Raw genomic sequence first — 18751 nt, forward strand, 5'->3', positions numbered from 1 at the left:
GTATATATATATACTGTATATATACATACATGCATACAAAAAGTATTATTATATATTTTTATATATATATGTGAGGCAAATATGGACCATGTTTTGTGATCTTTTTACTGGCAGGTTAACCATCCATATGGATGATGAACTGCGTTTGATAGCCCAGAATTCCCTGCAGAGCCTGCTGGTGGACTTCTCAGACTGGCGAGAGGAAGTGCTCTTGGGCTACTGCAGCTTCCTGCTCCGAGAGGTTCAGGACACACACCAAACCCTGCTGGACTCCTCACTTAAACTACTGCTGCAGTTGCTCACACAGTGGAAACTGGCCCTTCTCAGCACCAGCAAGAGCCTGGACACATCGAAGATCTGCTCCACTGAAGTAAGTGGCAAGGAAAAAAAAATTGCCTTCAGTGAAGAAAAAATCACAAAAAGATCTCTTTGAATATCTCAGGTGTTTCTTCTAGACAGCAATAAAAAATAAAAAAATGCAATTTGAGGCTTAATATTAATGTAAAATAATATAAAATATACACAATATTTTAAATTATAATATAATATAATATAATATAATAAATAAAGCTGTGTATGTGCTCTTTAGTTGTTACAGAATAGCTCTGGCTCCAGGCTGCCTGCTGAACGGACCCCTCACTCTACAGTCCTGCATGCTGTTGAGGGTCTCGCTTTAGTGCTGCTGTGCTCCTGCCAGACAGGCACGCGCAAACTAGCCGTGTCCATCCTGCGAGAGGTCCGCCAAATCTTCCTCACCATCGGGCAGACTGAGGTAAGAGCCGCTTGGAGCCTGACTTGATCAGATATAGGCCTTTGATTATACATCCGCTCATTTTATGGTTGAATATGGTCTACACAGGAAGATGAAAGGCCCATGATAGATGTACTGGACCAGCTGAGCCCAGTGGTGCTCGAGAGCTTTGCCCACGTGGCGGTGGCTGACTCGGTGAGTGCCTCTGTGTTCGGTCCTTTGCGGTTTCGCTCACAGGCGAGTCTCAGAAGACATCTACAAAGTGTCTTCTGTTCTGAGTTCATAAGAAAGTCTGTTTTACTTCTCTGAGCTTGGAGTTTAGTTTATTAGGTGGTGGGACTTAGACAAACAATGATTTGTGTAAATTCAGAATCACATACCAGATGCCAGTATTAAACTTGCATGTTTAAGAGCTAAATTTAGTGTAAATCCATTTTTTGTTTTGTCTGTAACATCAATACCCTCCAAAAATCCCCAAAATCTTGAGCTCCCTTGTTGCCACTATGATCTCTCCCCTTCCACTTCCCCACAGGCGTCTCTCGCCGCCGGGCAGCAGGCAGACTTGCAGTGGCTGGTGGAGTGGAACGGATCTCTGCTCGGCAGCCACTATGACGTGCGGAGCCCGTCTCGTGTGTGGATCTTGGCACAGTCCCTGAAGGAACCCTGGGCTCTGTGCCTCTTCAGCCTTCTGAGACAGGAGTACCTACCCAAGCACTGTCCCACTGCGCTCAGTTACGCCTGGCCCTACGCCTTCACCCGCCTGCAGCTCCTCATGCCTTTACTTGAGCCCAGGTGAGGGATGGATGTCCATCTGACCTACATCTATTTATCATTGAGAGGTCACTCTGTTGATTGGTCTGCATTGTAGCTTTAACTATTGTGACAGTCTAATAGGTTATGTAAGCATTTAAATCTAGTTGACCAGGCTTGAACCTCAAAGTGCAGGAGGGTTTTAAGCATTAATGCTATCTCTATCTTTAAGTTTAAGCTCTTAATGGCCTCCCACAGCCACTTTTTTTTATGTTACCGCACTTGTTTAAATGGTTCTGCCCCTGATAGCAGACTCTGTACAGCACTATTTTAGTTACTCTTCTACTCTACTACTCTTTTTATTTTATTTTTATGCAGTACATTCATTATAGATGTTAACTCAACACAATTAATTTTCATTTATCAAATAATCCTTAAAAATGTATCAGGTTTTCCACAAAAATATTAAGCAGCACAACTGTTTCTTTAACATTGATATTAATAATAATAATAAATGTTTCTTGAGCAGCAAATCAGCATATCAGAATGATTTCTGAAGGATCATGTGACACTGAAGACTGGAGTAATGATGCTGAAAATTCAGCTTTGCCATAACAGGAATACATTAAATTTTAAAATATTATATTAAAATAGAAAACAGTTATTTAAAATTGTTATAATATTTCACAATATTACCGTTTTACTGTATTTTTTTATCGAATAAATGCAGCCTTGGTGAGACTTCTTTCAAAAACATTTAAAAAATCCCTAGACCCCAAATTTTGAACAGTTCTATAATTCTATCTGAAGTTTTAACGAGAGTTAATTTGTTCAACAAATAACTAGTTTTAATTTGCATTGTTTTGTTTTTTTTACTTTACATCAGTCAGTTCATTCATTTAAATTCCTTCATCTTTTAGCAACCCAGTTAACGCCAAGAAGACAAGCTCGGCTGGTTCAGCTGACACCTTTGCGCCTCTGTGGAGAAACTATCTGATTCTGTGTTTCGGTGTGGCCAAACCCAGCATCATGAGCTCGGGTCATCTTCGGGCTTCCACCCCTGAGATCATCACTCCCAGTACAGACAACAACAACAGCTATGACAACAAGGTGGGTGGGGCCTCTTTAGCATCACGCACCAGTCATGTCTACAGTCATACGCCCCAGTCAGTCATTTAATAACTGGATGGAATGACTGATTTACGCTTTGTTCATTAGATCCTGGGCACCCCGTCTGTGGCCTGGCTGCTGAAGCAGTTGGTCCCTCTGATGCGTTCAGAAAGCATTGAGATCACAGAATCTTTGGTGCTTGGATTTGGCCGCACAAATTCGCTGGTTTTCAGGTACTACGTTGCACATATATAAATATTTAAGATCTCTGATGACATAACTGAACAGTTTTCTCACTTTTGGTGAAATCCGAAACCATTGTAGATATTTAGATGACTCAAGTTCCTACAAGACGCCACGTTCTCATAGTGCCATGACATTATACAACCAGATTGAAGTCCACGCATTGTCATTTTTGATTATTTTAGATCACAACATACAGTGTTTTAATGTTTTAATGTGTCATGTAAGTTCAGTGTAAGACTTTTAAAGATAAGATGTGAAGAGCAGCATAAATCTGATGTTCACATTCTAGTCATACCTCAGTTGTGTGCTTGCCAGGTTTTTGAATTCTTTGACTTTGATAAGGCAATGCACAAACACTGTATGCATATAATTTTACCATGAATGGCCAGCCAAGTAAAAAAAAAAAAAAATGTCTGTCAAAGAACAATGTTCAGTTTTCGGTGTAATTAGAATTGTGCTGGTACATTATTTTTGTATTTTTTTTCATAAGCAAATGTTTAAAAAAAAGCTTAATTTTTTTTCATTTTCGCAACACAATTTTGAGATCATCCATAAATCTAAACAAACTATAAAATCTTCCAAAGCAGTGATCAGATGTCATATTACATTAGTTATGTCTGCTTATTTCAATTCTTGGAATCTTAAAAGTATTTTCGGGAAATGGAGCAATTACTGCTCTATAAACCCTAGAAGCACATTATTGATTCTTCTTTAGCCTTATTGATTTTATATTTGTTATGTCTCGTACAGAGAGCTGATTGAGGAACTGCATCCTTTGATGAAGGAAGCTTTGGAAAGAAGACCTGAGGTCAGTTATATAATTTGTTATATTGTTTAGTCAGATCAGCTGGTATGCGCCATAACTTGTTGTATTGTAAATGGCCCGCTCAAGCCATGCATACATGACTTATCTTGCAAAACAAGATTGCTATGATCATGGAAAACCTTAAAATGTCAGTGACTCTCAAAATTAGGATTCCCAGACTTGTAAACTACAAAAATTCGTGAAAGTTTTTATAGTAATTGTACTAGTAATGTGTCTGCTAGAATAAAAAACGTCGAGAGAGAAGAGATCTGCTGAGACTCCAGCTCCTCAGGATCTTTGAGCTGCTGGCGGATGCCGGTGTCATCAGTGACAGGTGAGAAGGATCTTATTATTATGGATTCTGTTCTCTGGACTCCTCCATTGCGTCTCATTATGAACTCACAGGCTATAAAACATGAAATGATCCCCGCCTCTCTGTCTCTCAGCACTAATGGAGCGCTGGAACGCGATACGCTGGCCCTGGGCGCTCTCTTTCTTGAGTATGTGGACCTGACCCGGATGCTTCTGGAAGCTGAGAATGACAAAGACATGGAGATTCTTAAAGACATTCGAGCTCACTTCAGCGCTATGGTGGCCAACCTCATACAGTGTGTCCCAGGTGAAGAGGAAGCAAAAGATATCTCACAAACTCAACATACAGTTAATGTCAACAGGAAATCAGAATTTAGCCCATTAACTTTCTTAATACACATTCCTGTTTGTGCTCAATTTATCAGTGCACGTTTTAATTCATAAATAGTCATAATATTGTTCTTCCTACTTAAAATATTTACTCACCACATTAAGTAATGACGTCAGACTGGCGGACTTGAAGCTGTATCTCGCTCTGGGAAGTGCTCCACATTTTCTTTGTTTAGGAAATGGAATTCATTGCTAGGTGACGGTGTATTCCTGACGTTAGACTTGATTTAGACTCCCTAGTGGAGGCACTGCCCAAAATAGCAGTAGATTAGATGGAGAGCCACTTCATGGGAAAATGAAAAGAGTTGTACAATGGCCAGCCATTTCCCTATTCTCCTTGAAAAGGCTAAACTAAAACCATAATTTTTTTTAATTGTTTCAAATTTCTTAATCATAGAGTTTTTTTCCCCCCAAATGTTCCCTTCTTTTGAGATCTAATCCCTCTTTTTCCCTCTTTTTCTTTTATTTGTATCATAGTGCATCATCGGCGTTTCCTCTTCCCTCAACAAAGCCTTCGACACCATCTCTTCATCCTTTTCAGCCAATGGGCTGGGCCTTTCAGCATAATGTTCACGCCCCTGGATCGCTATAGTGACCGGAACCATCAGATTACTCGATACCAGTATTGTGCTCTTAAGGTAGTACAGACTACGCTGATATAATGTATAATTTTACATTATTTTGATAACCATTTTTATGTTGTCTCAATGTCCCTTGCACAGTTATTTATTTTTTTGGATGGGTTAAAAAAGTACATTATTCATAAATAATATATTACCGGTCAAAAGTTTAGGGTCATTTTTGGAAATTCTCGTATGCTCATCAAGGCTGCATTTATTTGATAAAAAATACAGTAATATTGTGAAATATTATAAAATTCAAAATAATTGTTATAATATATTTTGAAATGTAATTTATTCATGTGATATCAAAGCTGAATTTTCAGCATCATTACTCCAGTCTTCAGTGTCACATGATCCTTCAGAAATCATTCTAATATGCTAATTTGGTTCTCAAGTAATATTTCTATTTATTATCAAAGCTGAAAACAGCTGCGCTGCTTAATATTTTGTGGAAACCACAAGCATTTTTTTTCAGGATTCTTTGATTAATAGTAAAGAACAGCGTTTATTTTACAATAGATTTTTTTTGTAACATTAGAAAAGTCTTTACTATCACTTTTGATCAATTTGATGCATACTTGCTGAATAAAAGTACACATTTCGTTAAAACTGTGCAATAATATATATATATATATATATATATATACAGTATATATGATTAAAAATGTAATTAAAAAAGATCAGTTTTATTTAAAAGGAACATTATCATAAATAATAATAATACTTTTAAATAATAAAGAATACATATTTTTACATGAATATTTGTTTGGAAAAATCTGCATGTAAAAGCAATGGAGCGGGATGATGTTTAACCATGGCTCTAATTTAAAACATTGCTTGTGTTGCTAATTCAGACCACAGACATATACACTAATTTTATCTCTAGAGGTCTACTTATAGCCTAGTATGTGATGCAGTCGTTTACAGTGCAAGACCTCAATGTGGACACATGCCAAAGAGACAAAAGTGGGTCCATTAAGTGACGAACGAGTCCATTTGTGATGACAGTGCATGTGTGCTCTGTTTTGTCTGTGGAAACCTTGTTCACATAATGTCGGCTCTGTGCAGATTGACGACGTGTAAACATACAGTTCACGTCAGGTTTTTCAGGTAACAGGTTAGGATATCTGGAAAAATTACACCCACCTCTAAAGCTACATTGTTTGTGTGTGTATGTGTAGCTTCTTGTTTTGCCGTAAACCCCTTCCCCATAATGGAAAGGCAGGTGTTGTAAGACGATCATATATAATGTTGTAGCAGTTGTAAAAGGTTTGTAATTTCAAGACCCTGGCGTCATTAGAACATACAAACATCCAGAACATGATATGAGCCCTGTGAGCCTCTTCACTGTTTCTTTGAAGTTTTTTTTTTTTTTTTTTGTCCTGTTAGACACGATAGGACGTGATTTCCTCAAAACAGGAAATTCCAAGTTTTTCATGAAAGCTTTGCATGAAAGAATGTTGTTGTTTTTTCTTCCTTTCATAGGCCATGTCGACTGTGCTTTGTTGTGGCCCTGTGTTCGACAACGTGGGGCTCTCTCCTGATGGCTACCTCTATAAGTGGCTGGATAACATCCTTGCCTGTCAGGATCTGCGGGTATGCAGCCAAACACTCTTGACCCACATACGTTCTCACTCGCTGCTTTGGTGTTGATAGCGCTATACCAACACAACCATCTTTAAAATGATTTGTGCCTTTTGACCCAGTGTAAATTTCCTGAGGGACTTTTCATAAGATAAGCCACTGATGTGTCTCTCTTTCCCAGCTTATGAATGAGCATTGTTTTGTTTTCATTGTTCTACAAATGTTGGTTCTTGAAGTGAAAGTCTGGCTTTGAGCTCTGACATTTTTGTGTTAGAACAAGACGGTACACTACCGTTCAAAAGTTTGGGGTCAAAAAGATTTTTTAAATGTTTTAGAAAGAAGTGTCATGCCTACCAAGATTTCATTTATTTAATCAAAAATACAGGAAAAACTGTAATATTGTGAAATATTATTACAATATAAAATAACTGTTCTCTATTTTAATATATTTTAAAGTATATTTTATTCCTGTTATGGTAAAACTTGAATTTTCAGGAGTCATTATCACATGATCCTTCAGAAATCATTCTGATATGCTTATTTAATGCTTAAGAAACATTTCTTATCAATTATTATCAATGTTAAAAACAGCTTTGCTGCTTAATATTTTTGTGGAAACCATTATACATTTTATTCAGGATTCTTTGATAAATAGAAAGTGCAAAGGAACAGCATTTATTTGAAATAAAAATCTTTTGTAACATACATAAATGCATTCACTGTCACTTTACTGACCCCAAACTTTTGAATAGTTGTGTGTATCATTGGAAACTGTGAACTTTTAAATGTGATTAAATGTGATTATTATTCATGCAATTTCATGCAATTTCATGCATAATATTAATCATGCAATTCATGGTGTATATATAATATATATATATATATATATATATATATATATATATATATATATATATATATATATATATATATATATAAAATCACCAATCACTTCAGTAGATAACAAATGTGATCCTCTGATCGGATCCTCCTCAGGTGCATCAGCTGGGCTGTGAGGTGGTGGTTCTTCTGCTGGAACTTAACCCAGACCAGGCGAATTTGTTTAACTGGGCCGTGGACCGATGCTACACCGGCTCCTGCCAGCTGGCCTCTGGTTGCTTCAAAGCCATTGCCACTGTCTGTGGTAGCAGGTACCGGTATGCTATTATGCTAATATTGATTTTTTTCAGTTTAATGCACGTTAAACCATTCAAAAGTTTGAGGTCGTTAAGATTATTTATGAAAGGTTTTTGAAAAAGACTCTTCTGCTCACCAAGGCTGTGTTTATTTTATCAAAAACACAGCAAAAATAATAATATTGTGAAATAATATTGCAATATAAATTTAATGTTTTTTTCTAGCTTAATGTATTTTAAAATGTAATTTATTCCTGTGATGCAAAGCTGAATTTTCAGCATCATTACTCCAGAAATCCTTCTAATATGATGATTTGCTGCTCAAGAATAAAGTTTTGTTCCTTCAAATGTTTTCTTTTTGCCAGATTTTCCACACCAGATAAAACCACTATTCAATAGAGCTTTGTTTGCATTTGCCTGCATTCTTTCTCATGATGGTTTGTTTACAAATTGAGTGCCAAGACTAGACGTATCTTTGGAATGTAGCCCCTCATTAACATATTTAGCAAAACCAATCTAAGTTGTTTTTATGTAGGTGATCCTTTTTGTTTTTCCTTCATAGAAACTACTCCAGTGATATCGTGACTCTGCTGAACCTTGTTCTCTTCAAAGCATCCGACACCAACAGGGAGATCTACGAGATCGCTATGCAATTAATGCAGGTCAGAAAGAGAACATTCTTTGCCAAGGAAGTGTTGCAATAATAGAAAGTGTCCTGGATTAAATGGTGTGTGTGTGTATGCTAATCTGTTTATATGCTTTCGTGTGTGTGTCTGTGTTTTCTGGTTAAATAGATTCTGGAGGCCAAGCTGTCTGTGTATTCCAAGAGGATTGTGGAACAGAAAAGTGGTGCTATCCTGTATGGGACACACGGGCCTCTTCCTCCCCTCTACAGTCTCTCTGTTACCCAGCTTTCTAAGCAACTTGCCAGGATGTACCCTGAACTTACCCTGCCCCTTTTCTCAGGTACTAAATGGAAGGATAAAGATGGCTGTTAATGACACTCTCTTATAGCTGAAAACCCTTAAAACCATAAACTTTCAACTGCAAAATGTGATCTTAAAGGAATTCTTTATGGTTTAAATACAGCTTAAGCTCAATCAACAGCATCTGTGGCACAGTGTTATTTTAATATTATTTATATACTACTGTAGTATTTAAAACGAATACTATATTATACTACTATAGTATTTTAAATGAACTTTTTTGCTTTAAATTTCTGTTTTAATTTTATTTCTAGTTCAGGTTTTATTAATTTTGTTTTGTGATGTTGTCATTTTTTATTTATCTTTAATTCATTTTTATTTCAGTTTTACTTAGTAATTTTAGTACTTAAACTTATTCTATTTTAGTTACTTGCCAAGGCAACATTCTAGTTTTTGTTTAAGTATAAGTTTTTCATCTATTTTATTTCATATTTATTTGAATTAATAAAAATGATTTTGAATAGTTTTAGTTTTAGTTAACGATAACAACTCCTGTGGCATGCTGTCGATTATCATAGAAAATAATTTTGAATAATTTCCATTTAAAATATGCAGTTGTCACTAAAATATATTTCTAAAATATAACCATACCTCTTAAACATTATACTTGTTACTGAAGGAGAAATGTGTAAAGTTATTATATAAAGTGTTAATCTAGCAAACCTGCAGAAAGATACCAGGAAATGAAATATTGTTAAATATTATAAAAAAAAATAGTATCTTTAAAATATTGTACATGAATACCTGGAGCAAACTTCCCCACCTAGAAAAGTAATTCCACCTCAACCGTACGACTTATATCATATATTTATATAATATTTCACACACATTTGAATAACTATCAAATATTTGTTAAATAGTCATATTTCTGCACATTCACCTCTCCAGTACAGTTGCACCCTAGTCTTTCACTGTAAGTCAATTATTGCTTTTTTCCGTTTTAAACACATTTTTCCTTTCTGGACCTTAAAGTGCATTTAACCTGGAATATTCCTTTAGCCAACAGCAAATTTACCCAAACATGTAGAAACACCATTAATATCTATGAATATGTATTTATGAAGCTCTATCTTTTTGTATCTCTCCCTCTAGAGGTGAGTCAGAGGTTTCCCAGCACTCATCCAAACGGGCGTCAGGTAATGCTGACCTACCTGCTCCCTTGGCTCAGTAACATTGAGCTGGTGGATGGAGGTCTGCTGCCCACAGTCTCGAGTTTGAACAGCCCTGGGGACAACAGGAAGGGATACGCTCACAACACCTCAGCACCTCACCTGCTCCGTGGCACAGGCTGGGGGTCAATGCAGGCCTCTTCTCTGGTCCTAAACAACCTCATGTTCATGACCGCAAAGGTATGTCAGTGAATCCCTGTTACTTTAGTCTTTGCTAAACTAAAAAAAACAACAGCATGTTGAGTTGTGTGTCTCTGTGTGTGCTAGTATGGTGATGATGTCCCAGGTGCAGAAATGGAGAATGCTTGGAACGCTCTCGTCAGTAATGAACGGTGGTCTAATAACCTGCGGACCACCCTGCAATTCCTCATCAGCTTATGTGGAGTCAGCAGCGACACCTCTCTCCTGCCCCACGTAAGTCCTACATTTATTTATTTCATTATATTTTAGTTTGATGTCAAGATTTTATTGATAACGCAGGTCATTTGATTAAAGAATGGAAGCTAGGTTGTCAAGTTTGAGAATGTGGACTGTCCTCTGTTTATACTCAGATTAAGAAGGTGGTGATCTATCTGTGTCGCAACAACACCATTCAAACCATGGAGGAGCTGCTTTATGAACTTCAGCAGACAGATCCTGTGAACCCTGTTGTGGTGCACTGTGACAATCCTCCGTTTTACCGCTTTTCAGCCACAAGCAAAATTACCGCCACCACTTCCGGTATGCATGCTAGATGATTACAATCATCTACAATATGTCACTCACCATAAAGAGAATTTGTGTGTTTATACACTACTGTTCAAAAGTTTGGGTCCAGTAAGGTTTTTTTTTTTTTAAAGCAAGTATTACTTTTATTCTGAAAAGAAAAGATGCATTAAATTGATCAAACGTGACAGTAAAGACAATTATAACGTCACAAAATGTTTATATTTCAAATAAATGCTGTTCTTTCTAAGAATTCATCAAAGAATCCTGAAAAAAGTGTATCACAGTTTTTCACAAAAATATTAAACAGCACAACTGTTTTCAACAATGATGTTAATAAGAAATCTTACTTGTGCACAAAATCAGAATATTAAAATGATTTCTGAAGCACCATGTGACACTGAAGACTGCTGATATCACAGGAATCATGTAAAAAAAATTTTTTTTAAATAATTTTCAATATTACTGTATTACGATATTTTTAATCAAATAAATGCTTGGTAAGAATAAGAGATTTCTTTCAAAAACATTACAAAATCTTATCAACCCCAAACTTTTGAACAATACTGTATTCTGAATATAACTGAATTGTATATATCTGTCAAGGCAAATCAGCAAAATGAAGGTGAAATAGTGATCATGTGTTGATCATATACTGTATATCACATGACACATGCTGTATTAATACATATGTCTCTAAAGGTCCACCTTCCAGTAGCAAAACATTAGTGTGTGGCCAGGAAAACATCCCTGACACGGATAACTCGCCAATCACAAAGGAATGTGATGACAGGTATGTCTCACAAACCACACAATTTACATATGCATAAGACTCTTTTCGCTGTTCATGTTTGATGATAGTTTGAGCTTAAACCCACAATGAGCATTACCAACATAAGCTTGAAGCTGATACCTTTATCTAAAGAGACTTGCCATACATTTCCCCTGGAGCAACCTAAGGTTAACTGCCTTGATCAATAACAAAATGATTTAGCATGTTTAAATTTGATTCTGCAACTGCATCATACAATATACATCATATACATATGCATTTCTGTCATCCAAAGGCTGAGCAACATCTTACGAGCACATAACCGCCTGGAGTCTCGGTACAGCAGCAGTTCTGGAGGTTCCTACGACGAGGAAAAGAGTGAGTGAAGTTCATAACCTTACAGAGGGACTAAAACAGCTCAGGAATGATTGATATTTATTGCATACAATGGAGGAGCTTCTGAGCAATGTCAAGTTCAATTTATTGAAGTCTAAATTGTGATGCTTCCCCTTTGGCCATAGATGTCAAGACAGTTCTGGCCCAAGGGCGTTAAATATTATTAAAAATAACTTTTAGTGAAGACCATCTCATTTCTTTCTTGAATTTGAGATATTTCTGATAGCTGGCTCAGGTAATACATTTCAGCTTGAGATAGCTTAAGCTTAATGGTTTTTGAGCGTGATTGCATTAGGCATGATGGATTACAGTTGTAGAGTTTGTCTGTCTACATACCACTCATGCTTCAAGGGTAAAATCCTGTTTTATTACAAGTCTCACAGATGAAAGGCATACCTGTCAAGCATGGCGTGTTTCTCTTTTTGCTTTGTCTGTAGGTGAGCCGCTCCCACCATATGCCATGTGGCTTATAAGTGTGCTGGAAACCAATCAGCCGCTTCCTCTTCCCATGCCAGTAAATGGAGGCTGTTGGGCACCGCTGGTCGATTATCTACCCGAAACCGTCACTCCACGAGGACCCCTCCACAGGTTAAGCTTCCAGAGTATTTTGTTTTTATATATATATATATATATATATATATATATATATAAAATCATTTTTAATCAGTTTTCATATCTTGAAAGCTTAACCATAACTCATAAACTTTATACTTGTTACTGGAGGAGAAATGTCTGTGAAAATAAGTTATGTAGTCACAGTTATCGTTTAATGACATTGTTGTCATCATCTTGTCTTAGTCATAAAAAAATAAAAACTCACCAATGAAAATTTGTCATAGATTTCACCATCTACATTAACACTAGTTATAACAAAGCTTTCAATTCATGCTGTGACCATGTAAATCGGGTAAACCGGCTGTCACAAACTGCTGAGACACGAAGGTTGAGGATCCAAATGCAGTATTTATTTAAAGGTTTTATTTAGCCTGGATGCCAGCCGAACTTAGCCCCGCCCACAACATTTGAGGTCGGGAAGTTCGGTCTGGACTTGATCCATTGTGGAGCAACTGTGCTCGATCCAGAGCTGTTCGGACCAATCAAATTGTCAGGGCGGGCTTTATATGATGATGGACAGATGATCAACAGTAACGTAATCGTCCACGTCACCAAAGAGCACTTGGGTTGAATTCGTTTACAACAAAGATGACTGCCGCTGGAGAATTGAGATGTGTAGATTCCGCCATCGCGTCTGTTATAGAAGATATTGACAACACATTCATTTTAAAAGAGGAACAGAGAACTGCGATCAAGGCATTTGTCGATCGGAAAGATGAATGAAGAACATACGTCACTTACACCCCATAATCACAGCCCACTGGAGCAGTCTCAGACTCATATTCTGACTAGAATCTGATTATGACGACATCAGGCTAAGGGTTATCCACAATCGTAATCCAAATCCAGGCAAGGGTCATACACAAACAAACAATCCAAACAATAACAGATAAGGGCTGAGGCAAAGAGAGAAATCCAAGGGGACAGGCAGAGAATCAAGAAAACCAAGGGGACAGGATACAAACAAGCTCAGAAATGCAGTGAGACACATTCACAAGACTTCACAGGGAATGAATGTGAAAACCAGGCTATTATAGTGTGAGTTAAACAATGTAATGAGACACAGCTGAAAACAATGAGCGCTGATAAATCCAGGCAGAGAATTATGGGAGATGTAGTTTGTGAGGGAATGACAATAGTCTGATGTGGAGTGCCCTCTGGTGGCTCTGAAGAGCACTCCAGCTGGTGACCGTTACACCTGCACAAATATACCAGGAAATTACGTTACATGGATACCTGAAGCAAAGGTTCACCCACTGGAAATATAGAGAAGTAATTCCACCTCAGCCAGACAATGTCAAATTATGTCAAATTTATAACAAATATCAAATATGTTATTGAAGAATTTATTAAAATGCTTTAACAAAAATATGATCGTAATATTTCTACACTTAAAAATTTCCAGCCATAGATTTCTATCGTAAGTGATAGACAGTCAGTGATAGTTGCATTTTTATTATTTATTTATTTACGTTAAAGCAGTCATTAAGTTACAAAAATAACTCTATACTCTCTACTTCTTCATATTATGTAACAACCTTTTATTCAGATTTAGATTCACTGTTAACGTCTAGTCAGTCACCCAGTCTAGAATTACACACTGGCATTTAAAGCACTGTAACTTGACTCGGTTTGATTTAATCTCTCATCAAATACAATTCTTATCAGTCCCGCAGATTATATAATCCTGGAATTTTAAAGCATATCACTCTGCAATTATCAGACAGATGGAAAATTGATGATCAGAAGCTGCAGTGCTGTCGCCAGAACCCCTTTGACCCGAAAACCCTCCCGCGATAACACATTACCAATGTCTACTTAGGAACTATGATAACAATGCCCATCGTCACTGTAATGATAAAACCAACATAGTTCCTTTAAGAATTTTTTTTGTCACTCAGTCACAGCTGTGAATATGTTCTGTTCTTTTTGAAAGGTCATTGCTGGTATGTGTTTTTTTGTTCATGTACTGAAAGAGCAGTGTGTTTCGTCTGGTTCAGGTGTAACATAGCAGTGATCTTCATGACGGAGCTGGTGGTGGATCACAGCGTGAAGGAGGACTGGGCCCTACACCTCCCTCTACTGCTCCATGCCTGTTTCCTGGGTCAGTAGAGCCTCTGTGTTCTGTTCTCATCACAATGCGGGACATTTTATCAGGGATTTGACCCTCTAGATTAAGGCTGCAATGCAAGAGTCAGGTGTGCTCAGATGAAAAGTACTGCTTTTACTGTAGTATGTGGGGTTTTTTTTTTTCAAAATGGATTTGCTTTTGTCATCTCTTAAAAAAAAAAAAATCTAATCTCATCTGAACCATTACATCCCTGAATGTGTCTTATGACTATAACTATGTGACCTGCTATGAGAACAATGTTGTCAGTGAAAGCAGTAGCATGTAGGATGGAAAAAGCTTATCTTTTTTAGAAGTACAGTATGTGAAATATGGTGTATTGAGAACATTAATAATTTCAAATCAAAATAACATTTAGTTGTTGACAGACTAAAAAAGAAAAACCCAAAGAAATAAAAATAAATAAAAAATTAATTCTAGTACCAGATATTCCCACTTAACCCACAACCCCCCAAATGGCCCTAAACAACAATGAATGAATGCAAGTACTGTAAACCTTGTAAACCTTGAGAATGGCTCTTTTTTTTAAGGTATGGACCACTACCGCCCAGAGGTGTTTGAACACTGTAAGAGGCTCGTCTTGCACCTTCTCATCACGTTATCTTGCAACAACAATTTCAGCCTCATTGCCTCCGTTCTGCTAAACACCCGAGATGCCAACAGCAACAAGAGCCTGACCTTCAAACCCATCTACCAGCCTGAGTTCTACACAGGTAGTAGACTTAACATTCAAAATATGTCAGGATTTTTTTATTTTTTTTTATGTTTGTTTTTATATATTATATTTCATACATCAGGATTTTATGGTCATTTATTGAACAAAAAATATATTGCTTTGAATTTATTTATTTATTTATTTCCTTGTGGTACTCAAAAGTTTTAATGCCAGTGCCAACCAAGGATAAAACCAGGTTAAAAATAAATCATATAAATGTATTATTAATAAAAAAAAAAAATATATATATATATATATATATGTTGAATAATGTATACAACATAATGTTACATTTTGTAATATATATATAAAAAAATATGTTTTAAGATTGGTTTAAATCCTTGGCATATTCATTTTAAAATATCAGTAACATTATAAAAGTTATTCTTACCATTACTTTATCAAAATCAGCATGTGCATTACAACACAGAGGCTTACATTTTGTAAAATGTGTTAAAGGGTTAGTTCACCCAAAAATGAACGAAAGCCTTACGGGGTTGGAACAACATGAGGGTGAGTGATTACTGACAGAATTTTCATTTTTGGGTGAACTGTCCCTTTAAAAATTATTCTACATTTTGAAGAGCATGGATATTAGTGCCAGGGGTCAGAAGACAGTGAACGTGATTTCACCAAGTGCAACATGTTCCTGGATCAACATTCCAATCAACCAGGGTTAGGTGCATCTACATCAGTGTTATTCACCTGATTTCCATCTTATTTTAGGGATAACTTATGGGTAGGGTTAGGTTTAGGGGTAGGGATAGTATTTTTGGACAGGAATGTTGTTCTGGGATCAACAAAATATGTTGATCCAGGAACGTTTTACTTGGCAAATCACGGTGACTGTCAGAAGATGTAGTAGTTTGTATACAAAAAGTACTCCTGGAAAGTATTGATCATGTTTAAGATATGCCGTAGAGGCCTAAACAAAGCCATATATCAAAAATGGTACATACAACTTGGATAAATTCAAATAAGTACTGTGAAAGTATTATGCAGTTGCATTTATTTTTTATATACAATTACATTTATCATAACTGTTAGACCTTGAAATGATGAATGCTTTGCACTTTGCAAAGCTCTACATTGTATTAAATATTGTGAAATTCTGCTGTCAACAAGACAAATTTAGCAACTTTTCATGAATCCTGTTTATCACACCCTCCTTGCATGAACACTTACACATTGGCTTTGGTATTTGACACATAGCTTTCATAGTGCGGTCATGTTGAAATCCTGTAGAGGGGTGGAGGGTGAGAATTCTTATCTGTGCAAGAACAAACTTCTGGAAGTGCGGCCAAAAACAATTATATGTACACAGAGCATCTAAATGTCTGATTAGAGCATTCCTATGCACTATTTATATCTTCTCGTCCCAAAGGGACCATCTATCGGGCCCAGGGGAGACTGGTTTGCACCAGTGGGTGGTCTCACTGTTGTCGTGCTGTTAAAGCATGTCTAGGCAAAGTCAATATGATGCCGATAAGATGTCAGTCACCAGCCCCTGTCATAACAGCATAGTGATAGAAGTATTGTTCTTTAATGTCTGTGATTTGGCTCATTTAGGAATGTTATCACCCTGTTTGTTTGACTTGCCTAAAGTCACTTAAAATGTAGGTTCGTCTGCAGAGCTTGTTCCGTTCCAAACCTTTTTACTCTCCCTACGTGTGATGTTCAGGTGGTGTGGACTTCCTGCGGAATGGCCAGGCATCTCCAGTGCCAGATTCGGGCCTCAGTTCCTCCTCTACCTCGTCCAGCCTGAGCCTCGGAGGCAGCAGCTCCAACCTGCCTCATCTGGCCCAGGAAGAGGTGGAGCAAATGGAGAGCAGCACTGAAGATGATGAGAAGAGCAGCAAACTCATTGAGTTTCTCACTACCAGGTATACAAACCTAGAATTATTTTGTGATCTAGGTAAATCAATTGTGTGATGTTTACACTACCGTTCAAGGACAGTACTTTTTGTTGTATTTAAATTGATAACAGTATTTATTTCAAATAGAAATTGTTTGTAACATTATCAATTATTTTAAACGTTCTATTTATCAAAGAATCCTGAAAAAAATGCATAATTGGTTTCACACAAAAAAAAATCAACATTGATAATAATAAGAAATGTTTCTTTGAGCACCAAATCAGCATATTATAATGATTTTTGAAGGATCATGTTACACTGAAGACTGGAGTAATGATGCTGAAAAATCAGCTTTGATCACAGGAATAAAATATACTTTAAAATATATTAACAGCAGAACAGTTATTTAAATTGTAATAATATTTCACAATATTTCTGTTTTTACTGTATTTTTGATCAAATAAATGCTGCCTTGGTGAGCATAAGAGACTCCTTTCAAAGACTTTTGAATGGTAGTGTGATAGGCAGATAAATGATGTAATATTTTTATTATTATATTGAACTTGCAGTAGGTGAAATCCACATAATAAAGTGTTTAACTATTAAATACATTTTAACAGCGGCCAAATAGCATCCAGGCTGCCCTTTAAGTGTGAAAGCTTCGCTGTTAAGTTAATCTTGAGTTCTTTTCAGTTTATCTTCACTGTAACTAAAATGAAAGGTCATTTCATGTGAATATTCCAGAGCTGTTCAGGAACTGATTCAGGAAATGACACATCTGACGCGTCTTACATCTGACATCACTCAGGATATGACAGACTTGTATGTTGCATGTATTTCATCAGTCTACATCAGAGCTGTTCTCGCTGTGGTGCGGTTTAAACGGGCGTCTGATGTTGGTGCTGGTGTGGGTTCTTTCAGACTATGTTCACATTGCAGTCAATTCCAAACTGTTTTGTAAATCCCATCTTTAAGACTGGCAGCACTGATATTTGCACATGAATCTGTATGTTACTTGCAAACTACCAAATGACTTATGCAATAAAATCTTGCATCAAGCTGGTAGTATTAGGATTATAATTATGGTGTCAACAGAGAAAAGTTTTGAATTGGACATGAAACAAGACTGGATTTGAGCTGATAGTGTGAACAAGTCTATATGTACAGGATGGGGAAACAACTTTTTTTTCTTTTCTTTCACTTGAATATTATTTCAAACTATTTTTCACATACTCTCTAAAAGGTTTATATCATAATTATGTGTTTAAAATATTTTACAAACAGCAATGGCTGTCTGATTATTTAGTTAATCTTAAGTTTTGTCTGAGGAAAACTGTAAGCTCATCTTTAATGCACCACAATTTTATTTAAGAAACAAAAGCACATTTGCTGGTTCGCAGGGAAATAGCATCTTGCAGCCTAGTCCGCCATCTAGTGGCAAGTAAGTAAGTAGTAATCAAACATAATGGCTCTGCTGACAAGGTGAAAGTAGCTTTTCCTGTCATGAACACAATTTATAGTGTAATATGTAAGAGATTAAATAGATATTTGCATGTTTTATTAGGCCTTTTGGGCCATTATGGAGCCATGAAGATATCACTCCTAAGAATCAACACTCAAAAAGCACAGAGCAGCTCACCAACTTCCTGCGACATGTGATGTCTGTGTTCAAAGAGTCCAAATCAGGTAAGCCACATTTGTC

General features: G+C 36.7%; 1 protein-coding gene across 8 annotated transcripts in view; it reads left to right on the plus strand.

The window, feature by feature from the left end:
• The window catches only part of frya (furry homolog a), a 69427-nt gene that overhangs the window by 32293 nt on the left and 18383 nt on the right, over positions 1-18751 (plus strand). For 5 of the 8 annotated variants that reach the window (XM_082179536.1, XM_082179537.1, XM_082179531.1 and 2 more), the window contains exons 18-42: positions 115-370; positions 590-772; positions 860-946; positions 1284-1543; positions 2422-2611; positions 2720-2844; positions 3608-3665; positions 3905-3996; positions 4109-4281; positions 4842-5002; positions 6473-6583; positions 7568-7722; positions 8270-8369; positions 8502-8673; positions 9786-10042; positions 10130-10276; positions 10414-10582; positions 11270-11360; positions 11635-11717; positions 12173-12323; positions 14351-14454; positions 15009-15191; positions 16875-17076; positions 17794-17871; positions 18614-18735. In XM_082179536.1, coding sequence (XP_082035662.1) covers positions 115-370; positions 590-772; positions 860-946; positions 1284-1543; positions 2422-2611; positions 2720-2844; positions 3608-3665; positions 3905-3996; positions 4109-4281; positions 4842-5002; positions 6473-6583; positions 7568-7722; positions 8270-8369; positions 8502-8673; positions 9786-10042; positions 10130-10276; positions 10414-10582; positions 11270-11360; positions 11635-11717; positions 12173-12323; positions 14351-14454; positions 15009-15191; positions 16875-17076; positions 17794-17871; positions 18614-18735 — 3710 coding nt within the window. The remainder of the gene's footprint in view (positions 1-114; positions 371-589; positions 773-859; positions 947-1283; positions 1544-2421; positions 2612-2719; positions 2845-3607; positions 3666-3904; positions 3997-4108; positions 4282-4841; positions 5003-6472; positions 6584-7567; positions 7723-8269; positions 8370-8501; positions 8674-9785; positions 10043-10129; positions 10277-10413; positions 10583-11269; positions 11361-11634; positions 11718-12172; positions 12324-14350; positions 14455-15008; positions 15192-16874; positions 17077-17793; positions 17872-18613; positions 18736-18751) is intronic. The other 3 variants (XM_082179532.1, XM_082179538.1, XM_082179535.1) reach the window with 1 other exon arrangement.

This window comes from Leuciscus leuciscus, assembly GCF_965113295.1.
Source record: "Leuciscus leuciscus genome assembly, chromosome: 9".
Taxonomy (NCBI): domain Eukaryota; kingdom Metazoa; phylum Chordata; class Actinopteri; order Cypriniformes; family Leuciscidae; genus Leuciscus; species Leuciscus leuciscus.